This window comes from Haplochromis burtoni, unplaced genomic scaffold (assembly GCF_018398535.1).
Source record: "Haplochromis burtoni strain Fernald_Lab_line unplaced genomic scaffold, NCSU_Asbu1 Contig_598, whole genome shotgun sequence".
NCBI lineage: Eukaryota > Metazoa > Chordata > Actinopteri > Cichliformes > Cichlidae > Haplochromis > Haplochromis burtoni.
In genome coordinates this window covers 148315-161675 of record NW_024582959.1, presented here as the reverse complement: position 1 = coordinate 161675, position 13361 = coordinate 148315, and the positions used below count along the sequence as shown (strand labels likewise).

The 13361-nt window shown below is 37.9% G+C and overlaps 1 protein-coding gene across 1 annotated transcript; it reads left to right on the top strand.

The window, feature by feature from the left end:
• The first annotated feature begins 8217 nt into the window (after positions 1-8217).
• Positions 8218-13196, top strand: s1pr1 (sphingosine-1-phosphate receptor 1). The gene is made up of 2 exons (XM_005948414.3): positions 8218-8496; positions 9803-13196. Exon 2 carries the CDS (start codon positions 9913-9915, stop codon positions 11041-11043), a length of 1131 nt encoding a protein of 376 aa, XP_005948476.1. The 5' UTR covers positions 8218-8496; positions 9803-9912; the 3' UTR covers positions 11044-13196.
• The last annotated feature ends 165 nt before the right edge of the window (positions 13197-13361 follow it).

Sequence of the window (13361 nt, the reverse complement as noted above, 5' to 3'; positions counted from 1 at the left end):
TCCAAATCTGAGGCCATGGTCCTCAGCTGGAAAAGGGTGGAGTGCTCACACATGGTCAGGGACGAGTGGAGGGGTTTAAGTATCTTGGGGTCTTGTTCACTAGTGATGGGAGAAGGGAGCATCAAATCGACAGACAGATTGGTGCTGCCGCTGCAGTGATGCGGATGCTGTACTGGTCCATCATGGTGAAGAGAGAGCTGAGTGTAAAAGCGAAGCTCTCAATTTACCGGTCAATCTACGTCTCTACCCTCACCTATGGTCACGAGCTGTGGGTAGTGACCGAAAGAACGAGATCGCGGATTCAAGCGACAGAAATGAGCTTCGTCAGAAGGATGGCTTATCTCTCCCTTAGAGATAGGGGGGAAAGTTCTGCCATCTGGGAGGGGCTCAGAGTAGATAAGGATGCCTGTTGAAAAACACTGGTCCCAAAACGGATCCTTGGGGAACCCCACAAACAACAGGTTTCAATTGTGACTTCATGGCATTTATTTTGATAAATTGTTTCTGGTTTTCAGGGTAACTGTTAACCAGTAATAACTCCACCCCTCTGACCCCATATGTGTATGGTCTGTTAAGTAAAAGGTTGTGCTTGATTGTATTTAATGCTTTTTTTTTAAATCTAAAAAAACCTTTGACATCCATGTGTGGTTGTTCTTTTTGGGTCTAAATCCATACTGATGTCCATGTAGTACATTATTTTTTGTGATAAAGTCATACAATCTTTTATAACAATTTTTTTCCAGTATCTTAGAGAACTGCAGTAAAGAGATGGGCAGATAGTTTGTGGGAAGATGTTTATCTCCAGTGTTCTATATTGGAACTACCTTTGCAATTTTCATCTTGTCAGGGACTAAACCATTTTGTAATGACAGATTCCACATCTAGGTAAATGGTTTCACAACACATCCACTAATATTTTAAATTAAATCCATATCAGTGCCAATACAGTAGGTAGATTCTTTGGAGTTAAAGGATGTAACTACAACAATATTTTCCTCTTCATCTACTCTCATCATAAACACTGAGTTTGCTACATTAATGTTTTTAGTTTTAGGAGGGTGTGCAGTTTTTACAATTTCTTTCAGGGTCCTGGGTCTCGTGACACAGTCTTTTGAGTTTTCTGGTATTTTGATATTCTTTGTTTATGTTTCACTGTCATTTAGTTGTCCAAAGTGCATTCGAGGTTTCCATGTTAGTTCTTTTGTTGATGAGGTTCCCCTTGTGTTTTCACCCCTGTGTTAAGTGTCCCTCACCCTTCAGGTGCTTAGTTATGTCCTTGCCTGATTTCCAGTTTCCCTTTTCCCTCTGTATGTGTGTCTGAGCAGTGTTCATGCTCCTCGTCAGACCACCATGTTAAGACCACGTCATTGCCTGTCTTGTGTTGCATGTTGTCTAGCTCATGTCATGTCTGTGTCTTATTATGGTTCCAGTCTTACTTTGAAGGGGTTCCATCTTTATTGTTTTAGTTCCACTTTCACTGTGGCTTCATTATGTTCATTCTAGTCAGCTGTTCCCTCATGTGTTTCCAGTTCTCCTGATCACTCCTTGTGTGAATTTACTCTGCGTGTTTCCATTTGGTCATCCTCAGGTCATCCGTTGTACTTCCCCTATGTCATGTCAGTGTTTCTAGCATTTTTCACATGATTGTGTTCAGGGCACGTTCATGTCTTAAGTTTTGGTTTTTCCTCACAGTTTTTATCATGCTCCTGATCACTATCATGTTAAGGTCAGGTATCATTGTTGTCACACTTTTGGCATAGTTAATTCATGGTTGCTATAGTCTAGTCTTGCCCAGTTAAGGTTTAGTGGAAATTATTTGCATATTCCAATCCTTTAGTTCCTTAATTTACAATATTATTTAGTATTGTCCATGTGTTTTTTTAAATATTATTTTTATTTTCATCTAAAAGTTTACTGTAGTAATTTATTTTTCTGATCTTATAATTCTTATCAATTTATTCTTATTCTGTGTTCTGTTCTTAAAAACATATATATACAACAGATTCTTTTTCTTACATACGTTCGGCATCCCCCTTGTTAGCCATGTTTTCTTTTTTGTCACAGTTAGGTTAAACAAATCTATATTGAAATCACCACAAATAAATGTCATTTTCTTGTTGTTAACAGGATTATACATCTTCAGCATTTCCTCTGTGAACATTTTTATACATGATCCAGGGCTCCGATAAATGCAGCTGATTTGCAGATTCTTTGACTTTTCAGCTTCTGTTTCAATAGCTATGCACTCCATTATATTATCCTCTGCTAGTGACAGTTCACTGATGATTCTACTTTTTAAATTATTGTCAGTATACAAGTCAACCCCTCCTTTTTTTATTTCTGTTAATGCAAAATGTGTCATAGCCATCAAGCTTTACAAATTTTTTGGATCCCCATCTAACCAATCTCTGAAACTGCAATGACAGTGAATTTCTTTGAAAGCTATGCTAGATAGCCTAGGATTTTTAAATGATTTCAATTGAGGTTTCTACTATTAAAATGTATGATCGATATTACATTATCCATTATTATATTTTGATTAAACTGCTCATTTGATCATGTTTATGGGTATAAAAATTATTTTCAGGGTCTATATCGTTTTCCAAGCCCCAGGGTCTGTCCGTACACTCAAAGGGTTTTAGCCCTACATCCATTGATTTTCTATTCACAAAGCGTATGATTATAGATGGTTTTCCATTATTATTTTTTTGAGGCAGAGAATGGCAAGCCTTAACATCTTTACTATTAATAGTAATTCCCTTGCCTCTGAAGAAATTTACAATTTGTTGCTCCAAAGAGTCGATATAGTGCTCTAGCTCTGCCACTCATGACTCAAGTAGAGCAATTTTTTTGTCCTTTCCTCATTTACCTTTTGCAGTTCTTTAATCTGTCCCATCATATCCAATAGCAACTTCTGTTGTTTGGAGATATTAGAAAGCTCTCCTGACATTTAATTTAGAGGTTTCTCAGTTTCCTTAGAGACTTTGGTGGCATTTTGTATGTAGCCCGATTAACATGTAAAAGAGTTAACCTTTTTAGTTGTTGGTGGCCGTTGGAGCCTGGTCGTGGTGTCTGCTGGAGGATCCTGGGCCTAGAGAAAGATCCCACCCAACATTAAAGTGGTGGGTGGGTTCTTTTACATTTTGAAAGAAGCCTTTTTTCTCAAAATTCTGACTTTTTCCCTCAGAATTCTTAGATTAAAGTCAGAATTCTGTCTTTTTTCTCAGAATTCTGACTTTTTTTTCTCAGAATTCTCACTTTCTGTCAGAATTCTGATTTTAACCTCATAATTCTTTATTTCTCGGAATTCTGACTGTCTTTTTTCTCAGAATGCTCACATTTTCACAGAATTCTGAGATTAAAGTAAGAATTCTGAGATTTTCGGGGGGGGGGGGGGGGGGGGGGGGGGGGGGGGGGGATTGAGGGCTCCCTTCAAGTCTTTTCTTATAGGAATTTTGAACATGCAGTTAAACATGTCACTCCTGGTCAGTTTGGGGAGGTGACCAGAGAAAACCACTGAATTCAGCAAGCTAAACAGCATACACACTACCCCCAAAACTCTAAAGCCAAGTCCAGCCAAGAAGGCAGAAATGGAAATGGGCTTTTAGACTACTATGACCTGGAGGACTGAGAACCTACAGAAAATGCAACACTGACTACTGACTATTAAAATTCCTTAAATACCAACAGGCAGAGTAAGATCATGTTGGACCATAGCGAAGAAAAGAAAAGAAAAGATGGACAAGCAGTACTGAAGAAACAGCGGGACAGAAAAGGACAAGGTGCAGGGCTTACACAATAGAGAAAATAGAGAAAAACGCAAACAAGAGAACCAGTAGAACAAGGTGTAAAAGGGACCTAAAGGGGCCCAAGACCACAACCAAAATCAGGAGTATTTTGCTGTTGATATTTCAGAACTAAGCCCACTCACAGATAACAAATTGGCTAACCTAATGTTAACTCAATTCTTCAAACTAGCTCTAATTGTCCTTACAAAAGGTAGTGTGGTCTCTCAATCAGAGAGAAAGAAGCTGGCTAATGCTCTCTGTTAAACAGGCAGGCAGGCAGACAGACACCCAGACACAGACACAGCACACACACACACACACACACACACACACACACACACACACACACACACACACACACACACACACACACACACAAGGTCAGTCTGTCAAAACCATAATTACAGGCTGTAGATGAAGACCAGTTAAAATTTCACTGGAGCAGAATGTTAGAGCCCTAACAGGGCCAGCACACTGGTAGGAGCACTCAGTTTTTCATTACTCATCAAAAATTTGAAATCCGTTTAAAAGAAAATGTCCATATCCAACAAAAGGATCACGATTTGCTGTAAAATCTCAAATTTCATGTTCAGCCCCTTTGATCCACTGCATTTGAAATTAATTCATTTTGTTTGGACTGTATTTCATTTTATTTTTGTCTGTGGGCTTGTTGGTGATTTCTCTTCCACAGTTTCAGAGTGCTCCTTCTCAGTTCTCTAGCTGTCGCCATGGTGATGCTCAGCTATGCAGAGCCTGAATACAGTTAGCAGCTTTGAGGAAAGAGGCCTTTGTTACCCTCAACCCCCATTACCTCCTATTCTGTCCTCCCCTTTTCTCACCCTTGAACACTTTCTGTTAATGTCAGCTTCGTCTTCAGCAAAATAAAATCGAACCTCGGTCATATGCCCAGCAGCAGCATGTACCAAATACACCAATACAGCCCCAGTATGGTCCAAAAACATATATCCAGTAACATTTCTCTTTTCATGAGATATGTAGTATGATTTCTTGGGTTCAACATTCAATTTGATGTTTTTGGACTATTTTGTATTAAATGAAATGAAGGCTTTAAATTATTTCCAAATTATTGCATTCTGGTTTTTCTGTACATTTTTTATACAAACAAGAAATGTGCTGAAGCCATACTGGAATTTAATTTGTAATAAACAGTCATTAGAAAGGAGTCCAATCTAATTTTAAAGCCAGAGAGCTGGATTTACTGTAAATTCTCAGAAGCTCATCCTTTACATGTACTCAGTTTTCTAGGACATCAATCAAGCATCTTACAAAAGTGCTAAGTTGGGCCGAGATCTGGTACCTGTGAAGGCAACACCATTTCATTCACATCATTTTCAGTTCAGTGAGAAGTACACTACACACTGCCTCAAGATAGAAATTCTTTATCATATGATAAAGTCTAAATTCTGTTTCAACATGCTGTGCTCCTTCATTCTAGTACAAAATGTATGCTATCAAGATTTTGTGAGTTTATCTATGGAGAGAGGGTTTTCAGCCATGCTGCTCCCATGGAGTACTCCAAAATCCTAACTGCAAATCGCTTAATGTGTAAGACACTGTGCATTGGTCAAGGGAAGCAACAGTGCAGGTCACCGGGAAATAATGTCAAAAATAAAAAAATATGGCATGAAAAGCACAGATAATCTCTGCAGTGGTCATTGTTTTTAACACTCATTTTTCATGTCTGCTCTTCATAAGTACTTTATCTTTCCCCACAGCTGACTGACGTTCCAATAACAGCACACACAAGAGCACAGTCTGCCTGTACCACATATTTTAGACACTGTCTGAAAAGAGATGTTCTCTGCAGGGAGACAGACAGTCTGCCGTCTACCTGGAGTTAACACGTTACCACTGCTGTGCCTTTAAGGGGGCACCTGGAACCAAAGCAAGCTAGCAAAATGCATCATTCAGCATAACAGCCACTAGATAGACCTACTGGAGGGTCCCAAGGTTTCATGCATTTTATATAATTTGTCATTATCTCAATATTCTTATCAACAGTTTCTGTATAACCGGTTGACTGCAGATCTCAAACAATGGCAGTGCCTGGACAGGAAATAAGGTCATCATGCAGGCATCTCACAGAAATGATCCCAATGATGGCGCCTTTCAGAGCTATTGTCAGTGTCTTTCTTGGTAAAAAAGATAAAATCTTCACTATTCTTAATGTTTTTGATGTCATCGTGTCCTTTTGTGATGTAACTTTGTGTTCTGAATCATCAAGGTTTCTTAAAAATATCTATAGTCCCAAGAACATGAACAATCAGATAATCCCCCTATGACCAAGTACTTAGTCACGGTGAGAAGGAAAAAATCCCTTTTAAAAAGAAAAAACCTCCAATAGAACCAGGATCAGGAAGGGGAAGTCATTTGGTGTGACTCATTGGGGACTGGAAAAAGACAGACCACCCATCCATCCATCCATCCATCCTGCTTATCCAGGGCCAGGGGGCAGCAGCCTAAGCAGAGAAGCCCAGACCTCTCTCTCTCTCGGCCATCTCCAGCTTATCTAGGGAAACACCAAGGTGTATCATTGGCTGTGCAAAAACTGAAACACTAGATACAGAAAAACACAACCTGAAACTAGAAACTTAGAACAGACTAGAAATAACAAAGAAACCGAGGGGCACAAGGAAACACACAGCAACAACAACGACATCAAGCAGAGGAAGACAGAGGACTAAATACACCCAAGAAAACGAAGGGATGAGAAACAGGAGGGAAACGCTGCTGGAATCAATCAGACTAACAAGAAAGGGAAACAAAACTGAACATAATGCACACAGGCCAGGAGATTTTCAAAATAAAACAGGAAACATGAAACACACAGTAAGACACAAGAGAGACACAACTAGGAAACAGATGAATAAACATGGTGACTTGGCACACATGATAGACATGACAGATTACACAGGGAAGCAGAAATGGGAACAGACTAAAATGAACAAAAGCCTAAGAACTAGAAACTAAACTGAAACTAAATGCCACATGAGAGCATAAGAAACATAGAAACACTGAGCCATGAACCCAGTACAATGACACTTCTGCCAGCTGGCTACACCTAGAAATTATGTCCATGAAAATACTGAACAGAATCAATGACAAAGGGCAAGTCTGGCAGAGTCCAACACTGACCAGGAATGAGTCCGGGCCAAGCTCTTACAACGATTGTATAAGGATCGAATGGCTGAATGGAGAAAGATAGGAAGAAAAACAATGTAAGAAGCCGTCACTTGACCCAGCTGTCTTACCCTTACTCCCAAACTGAGATTATTGTACTCGGAACAAAAAAATGTAAAAATATAGTGTCCAACCAGATGCTTACTTTAGATGGAATTACCCATCTCCCCAAGATATGTTCGATGATCATATTAAACAAATCTCTAAAACTAGAAACATCCTGTTCATGCATTTATTATTTCTAGGATGGACTATTGTAATTCTGTATTATGTGCTATGATTCACTTTAAATCCTGACTAAAACTCTTCAAATAAACCATTCTTTTGCAAGTGATCATATAAGTGCTTGACATCTACTCTAAGAATTTTTGAAATAAAAGGAAAACAAATTAGGATGATGAAGAGAGATCTTTCCACAAACCCAGCGACAGACAGAAGACAAGATATACATAATGTCTGAGGAAATATCTAACAACAAAATGTTTAATACAATTGGTTAGACAGATATAAAATCTACTCACTCAGTTAAGCGTGTCAGTGTGTCATATACAGTATATGCTATATAAAAATTTTAAAGTATGACACAATACAAGCACAATATCAAAATAAGGCGTCAATAAGAGATCTTGCACCCACATCCCGTTACTATGTTATGTGTAAGAAAACTCCTAAAAGTGCTATGCTAGCGCTAAGTGCTAAAAAAGTGTCTTCATTGTTAGATGCAGGAAACATAATTAATAATAATTTGACAGTTAGCTGAAAGTGTATGAATCCATGATGAATCCATGACAGCCCCCCCCCACACACACCATGACATGAAAGATATGATGTAGGTCACAGAGGCTACAGACTCATTATGGGGCAAACCAAGTCTGGATTGAGGGGGGACATGGTATAGGGAGTGCATATGGTTGATTCCCACAAACAAACTAAATGACATACTGTATGATAACTAAAATGCTGTTATATTTTTTAGAATGTTGTTTCTGCATCTAATTAATTTTTTCTCTTTTATTTAATCTAAACTTTGTTTACTTAAATTACATCTCAGGTCAATTTTTGTTTTGTGTTCACTCTAATGTTTTTTACTCTCAGGTCTCTGTTAATAATAATCTTTATAAGAGTTTTATTCATTTATTTGTTTGATTAACGATAATAAGAAGGCAGAAAAACGGCAAAAAAAAGACGCGTGGATCCGAAGGAGGGAAGTATCGTCATCATACCATCCTCATCTTCAGTGTGTGTTTCGGATAGAGTGTGCGTGTGTTTCATTGTGTTTGTGCGTCTCTGATGTCTTTCACTCCGATGCGGGCTGTTTTCCTTGGGACTCTGACTGAAGATGTAAAAAGAAAAAGGGGAAAAAGTGTCTGTGTTATCAACCTTGTCTTCAAGCAATAGAAACTTTGTTTAGCTGTTTTAGCTGAAATTAAACCGAAGCGGATCGTCGTGAAGTCGTTTTGCGTTCATTTGGTGTGAAGAGGAAAACTCCGCGTTCATCTGAACTCAGGTCAGTTTGATCAAATAAATGGAATTTTAGAGATTTAAAAAAATCGCAGACAGTTTTTATAATCCTCAAAAGGCAGTCGTGCAGTAACTTAAGTACTTTATAATATGAACAAGGACTAACCAACCGATTTCACCGAACAGGGAATCACCGAGAAAATATTTCATTAATAATTTGAAACCTTTTCTATAAGTAGTCTTGTAAGGCGCGACCGTTAGAAATGCGAGGACTTCTCTTTAAGACTGATAAAACACATCTGAGAGACGAGTTTCTGAACCCAAATCAATTTCTGGGCTTTAAAGTTTTTTTTAAAGGATGTTTGTTCGCTTTTGAGCTACAAGACACCAACATTTTTTCCATTTCCATTATAAAAGCTATGCGTTCAGTTTGCAAACAAAATCACCTTTTGCAAATAAATTATCCGTCTAAACACAAATCCGGACGAATGTAAAAATCCTCAGTTAGTTTATGATTCTGAACAAAAAATGTATATATATATATATAGTCATATGTTGTGATATGCTGCTGTTTGTTTGTTTGATTGTTTGTTTTTAAGCTTTTTTTGGGGGGGGGGGGGATGACAAATAGGTAAAGGATTAGTTATAAAGTAAGTTGTAAACAAAAAAGATTCTTTTGACACATCAGGAATGACAGATTAATCATTTGGTGGTTTCTTTTATTTGGTGTTCCATATATTTTTGGTTAAATTAAATCAAATCCCAGACTCAAGAAAGCAAAGTTTATACAGCTGCACAATTCAACATTTCTTTTTTATTTAATGATTAAAAGGTAAATATAATAAAATATACTGCAATGTTGTGTTGTACTGTGTTTTAGGCATTCTAAAGCTTCTATCCTTCTCTTAATACATCAGACTGAAGAAAGACTTGAGATTTGCTTTTCATTTTTGTTTTCATTTGTTGCATTTTTTTAACTCTAAAATGAAAGATTTTCTTACAATATAGATTAAAAGTAGTTTAGTTTTTTTCTGATCTTTGCTTTCAAACCAGCGGATTAGGAGCAGCTAGGTTGATGAAGCAAGCTTTGAATGTCATCTGAGGTTTCATTATCTTATGATTCTAAAGGATACTTTTAGTTGAGTATTCGTATGGACTTACAGTTTAAATGACTTGAATTTAAGTTGCTTACTTAAGATTAGTCTCTTTTTTGCTGGATCATTGTTTCATCACAAATTGAAGTGACATTTTTTGTTTGTTCTGGCTCTCAGTGAACAGTTTCTAATCCTATTTGTTGTCTAATATGCTGATGTGAGACCAGTTATTAATGTTTTTTTTCTTTCTCTCTGTAGGGCCATGTCACCATTCAGCTGGACTCTCTCTGCTGTTCTTCACAGTTACTACCAAACATGAAGGACTGAAGTCTGAGGACACGGTGCCCCCTGCTGGACTAGTGCTGCAGATGGAGGCCATGGCTGAGCCCAGCTACTCTGATCTGATTGCCAAACACTACAATTACACCGGCAAGTTCCGGAAGACAGAGCAGGACTCAGGTCTGAAGGCTGATTCTGTGATCTTCATCATTGTGTGCTGCTTCATCATCCTAGAGAACATCCTGGTCCTGACTACAATCTGGAGGACCAAGAAGTTCCACAAGCCCATGTATTACTTCATTGGGAACCTCGCACTGTCTGATCTTCTGGCTGGTGTCGTCTACACTGCCAACATCCTACTGTCAGGTGCCAATACCTACAAGTTGACACCCACCCAGTGGTTCTTCAGGGAAGGCAGCATGTTTGTGGCGCTGGCGGCCTCTGTCTTCAGCCTACTTGCCATTGCTATTGAGCGCCACCTCACCATGCTGAAGATGAAGCTGCACAACAATGGGAACACCTTCCGCGTCTTTCTACTCATCAGCACTGTGTGGATGATCGCAGCCATTCTAGGCGGTCTGCCGGTGATGGGCTGGAACTGCATCCAGAGTATGACACAGTGCTCCACCGTGCTACCACTCTACCACAAAGCCTACATCCTGTTCTGCACCACTGTCTTCAGTATCATTCTTATGGCCATTGTGGTGCTCTATGCCAGGATCTATGCATTGGTGCGCACTCGTAGCCGCAAACTGGTCTTCCGCAAAGTGTCCAATGGTCGCAGCAATGCCAGTGCAAACAGTAAGAGTTCAGAGAAGTCAATGGCACTCCTGAAGACAGTCATCATCGTTCTCAGCTGCTTCATTGCCTGCTGGGCACCACTCTTTATCCTCCTGCTGCTAGATGTGGCCTGTGAGACGCTAAGCTGCCCAATCCTCTACAAGGCAGAGTGGTTCCTGGCACTTGCAGTCCTGAACTCTGCCATGAACCCACTCATCTACACGCTGACCAGCAACGAGATGCGGCGTGCATTCCTAAAGACACTGTTGTGCTGTACTGCCTTCATTCGACCACGCACCAAGCTCACAGGACCAATAATGGGGGCGGAGTTTAGCCGCAGCAAGTCTGATAACTCCTCTCATCCCAACAAGGAGGAAGTGGAGTACTCACCGAGGGAGACAACCGTAGTGTCCTCGGGGAATGTCACCTCATCATCTTAAACATGCAGGACAAACAAGCAGATGTACAGGGTCAGATGAGGAGTACGTGTTTGTACACAAAATACATGTGAACTCTGCCATGTAGCCAAGTCACGAAACCTCCAGCTGACCAGGACTCACAGACTTTCAAACTGATTGGAAAGTAAAAGAGGTCCAGACACTGTTTGTAGTTCCAAACCGTCATGTCACAGCACCTACTGGAGAGTCAGTGGCTGTAACTCCTGTAGGCTGGGATGGATTGTGTTTCATCTCATCTGCTTAATGTGGATCATTGTGGTCCTGCGTCATTCAAGACCTGGTCAGAACATAAAGTGCTTCTTCAGATTTTATACAGATATCCAAACATGCTGATACACAGCATTTCTCTGCAAAATACACTTTACCAGACAGTCAAAGCATGATAAAATAGTGACTTATTGATGTGTTTTGATGCATCAAGGTTAATTTTACTGAATAACACTTACGACATACATAGAAAGTGATCCACATAGAGGAATCAGACTTTATACTCACCCTCTAAGAACAACTAGAACATGTAGCACTTACTATCAGATGTTTAAAATATGAAAATGAATTAAAGAAAACTGTCCTCTATCCCCTTTTACCTTCCCATACAGGGACGCACTTATGAATGCAGAGCTCAGCTGCTTGAAACAACAGTTCATTTTTCTTTAATCGTCATGAATAAATCTTTTACCAATGCTTTATTATTGTTCTACATATGAAGTCTACTCTGCTCAAAAAGAAAAATAATATTGAGGCAAACTTTACTTACCTATTAAAAAAATCACATAAGTCATGATTATAAATAAAATCAGTTTGTTATTTAAACAAACTATTTTTAACCCCAATTTTCAATTAAATTTTAATTGTATTTTCCTGTTAATCATAAGTAACTTGCCTTCCATGTATTTTAAATTAAATTTTAAAAACCTCAATAAGGTGGAAATGTTCAGATAAAGGGTCAAATATAATTCATTTGTCAACTCTTTGTATTTATTTACTTTTTTTTTAAAAAACATTTTGATCATTTTTGATCTTGTCAAATTTTCTTTTCCCAAAATGATGCGATTCTGTCAGAATTTTGTTTCTATTTTTAGAATTTTGTTTAATTTTAATATTGTTATAGAAATGAAATGGTCTTAAAACCACAATAGAGTCTTACCAAAAGTGGCTTGAAAAATAAATAACTAAATAAACAAATAATCAAATAAAGAAGTCAGAAGTCCAAATTTGTTCAATCTATAATAACAATAATAATAAATAATAAAGACAAAGCACAGAAACGTTAAACCGTTTTTGTCTTGTTTTGTCTTGGTCATCATAAAAAATGTTTCTTTAAACCATCACCAATATTGTTATTTAGACTATTGAGTTTATTGTAGTATAAAACAAACAAAACATTTGGAACATTAAATATTTGACAAAATATTGATATAAAAAATTATATTCAAAATACTAGCCTCATCTAAAACCCTTCAATAAACACTATCTATTAAAAAAACCCAAATAAGATAAAAAAAAACTATTTTTTTGTCCAAGAAGCAACTGAACTCTGAATTCATGAATGTTTTTGATGTGACAAGAATTAACTGTGCAAAAGTTGTAGAAAAGTTTGGGTCAGAATGTATTTTCTGCTTTCCGTCAGTGTTCCCATTGTTATTAGTAGTGATGTCAGTGTATTTTAATTATTTTAAAGCCGAAAGGAAAAAATGTAATTTCCACATTTCCTGTAAATTTGTTAATTTGGGTAACTATCTTCAAAAGAACAAATAATCTTATTGAAAGCTATGAGTAGGATGCAAACTGGTCTCTGTGATGAGACGATTTTTGCAATTTTAGGATTTTTCTTTTAAATTTGCTGCTGAAACGCTTACAGAGAAATGTGCCATTTTTATCATAATGATTGTGTTTAGTCATTGACAGGAAAGGGCGTTCATGCCAGTTGTTCTCTGTTACCAAGATCAACGGTCCCTTTCAACTTCTCTCATCCTTTATCAGGAGCAGATCAATTAATTAATTAATTAAATTGTGTTTTATCAAGAACATTGACACAGTCCAAGCTGACCTGTGCATTCTTTAACTCCCAAATGTTCGGTTGATGGGGGTTTTTTGTTTTGTTTTTTAGCAATTAATAAAGACAGAAATAGAAACACGCTGTTTTTGTTCTTCACAAATAACATCTGAAAGGCCGCAAACTGATGTTACAATTTCCAAAAGAAATTCATATAGAGACAATACAAAGATTAGGGGTTAGGGGAGGAAGACAGGACAAAAATATGATGTAGAAGAAAGCCAGAGATTATCAATAACTAATA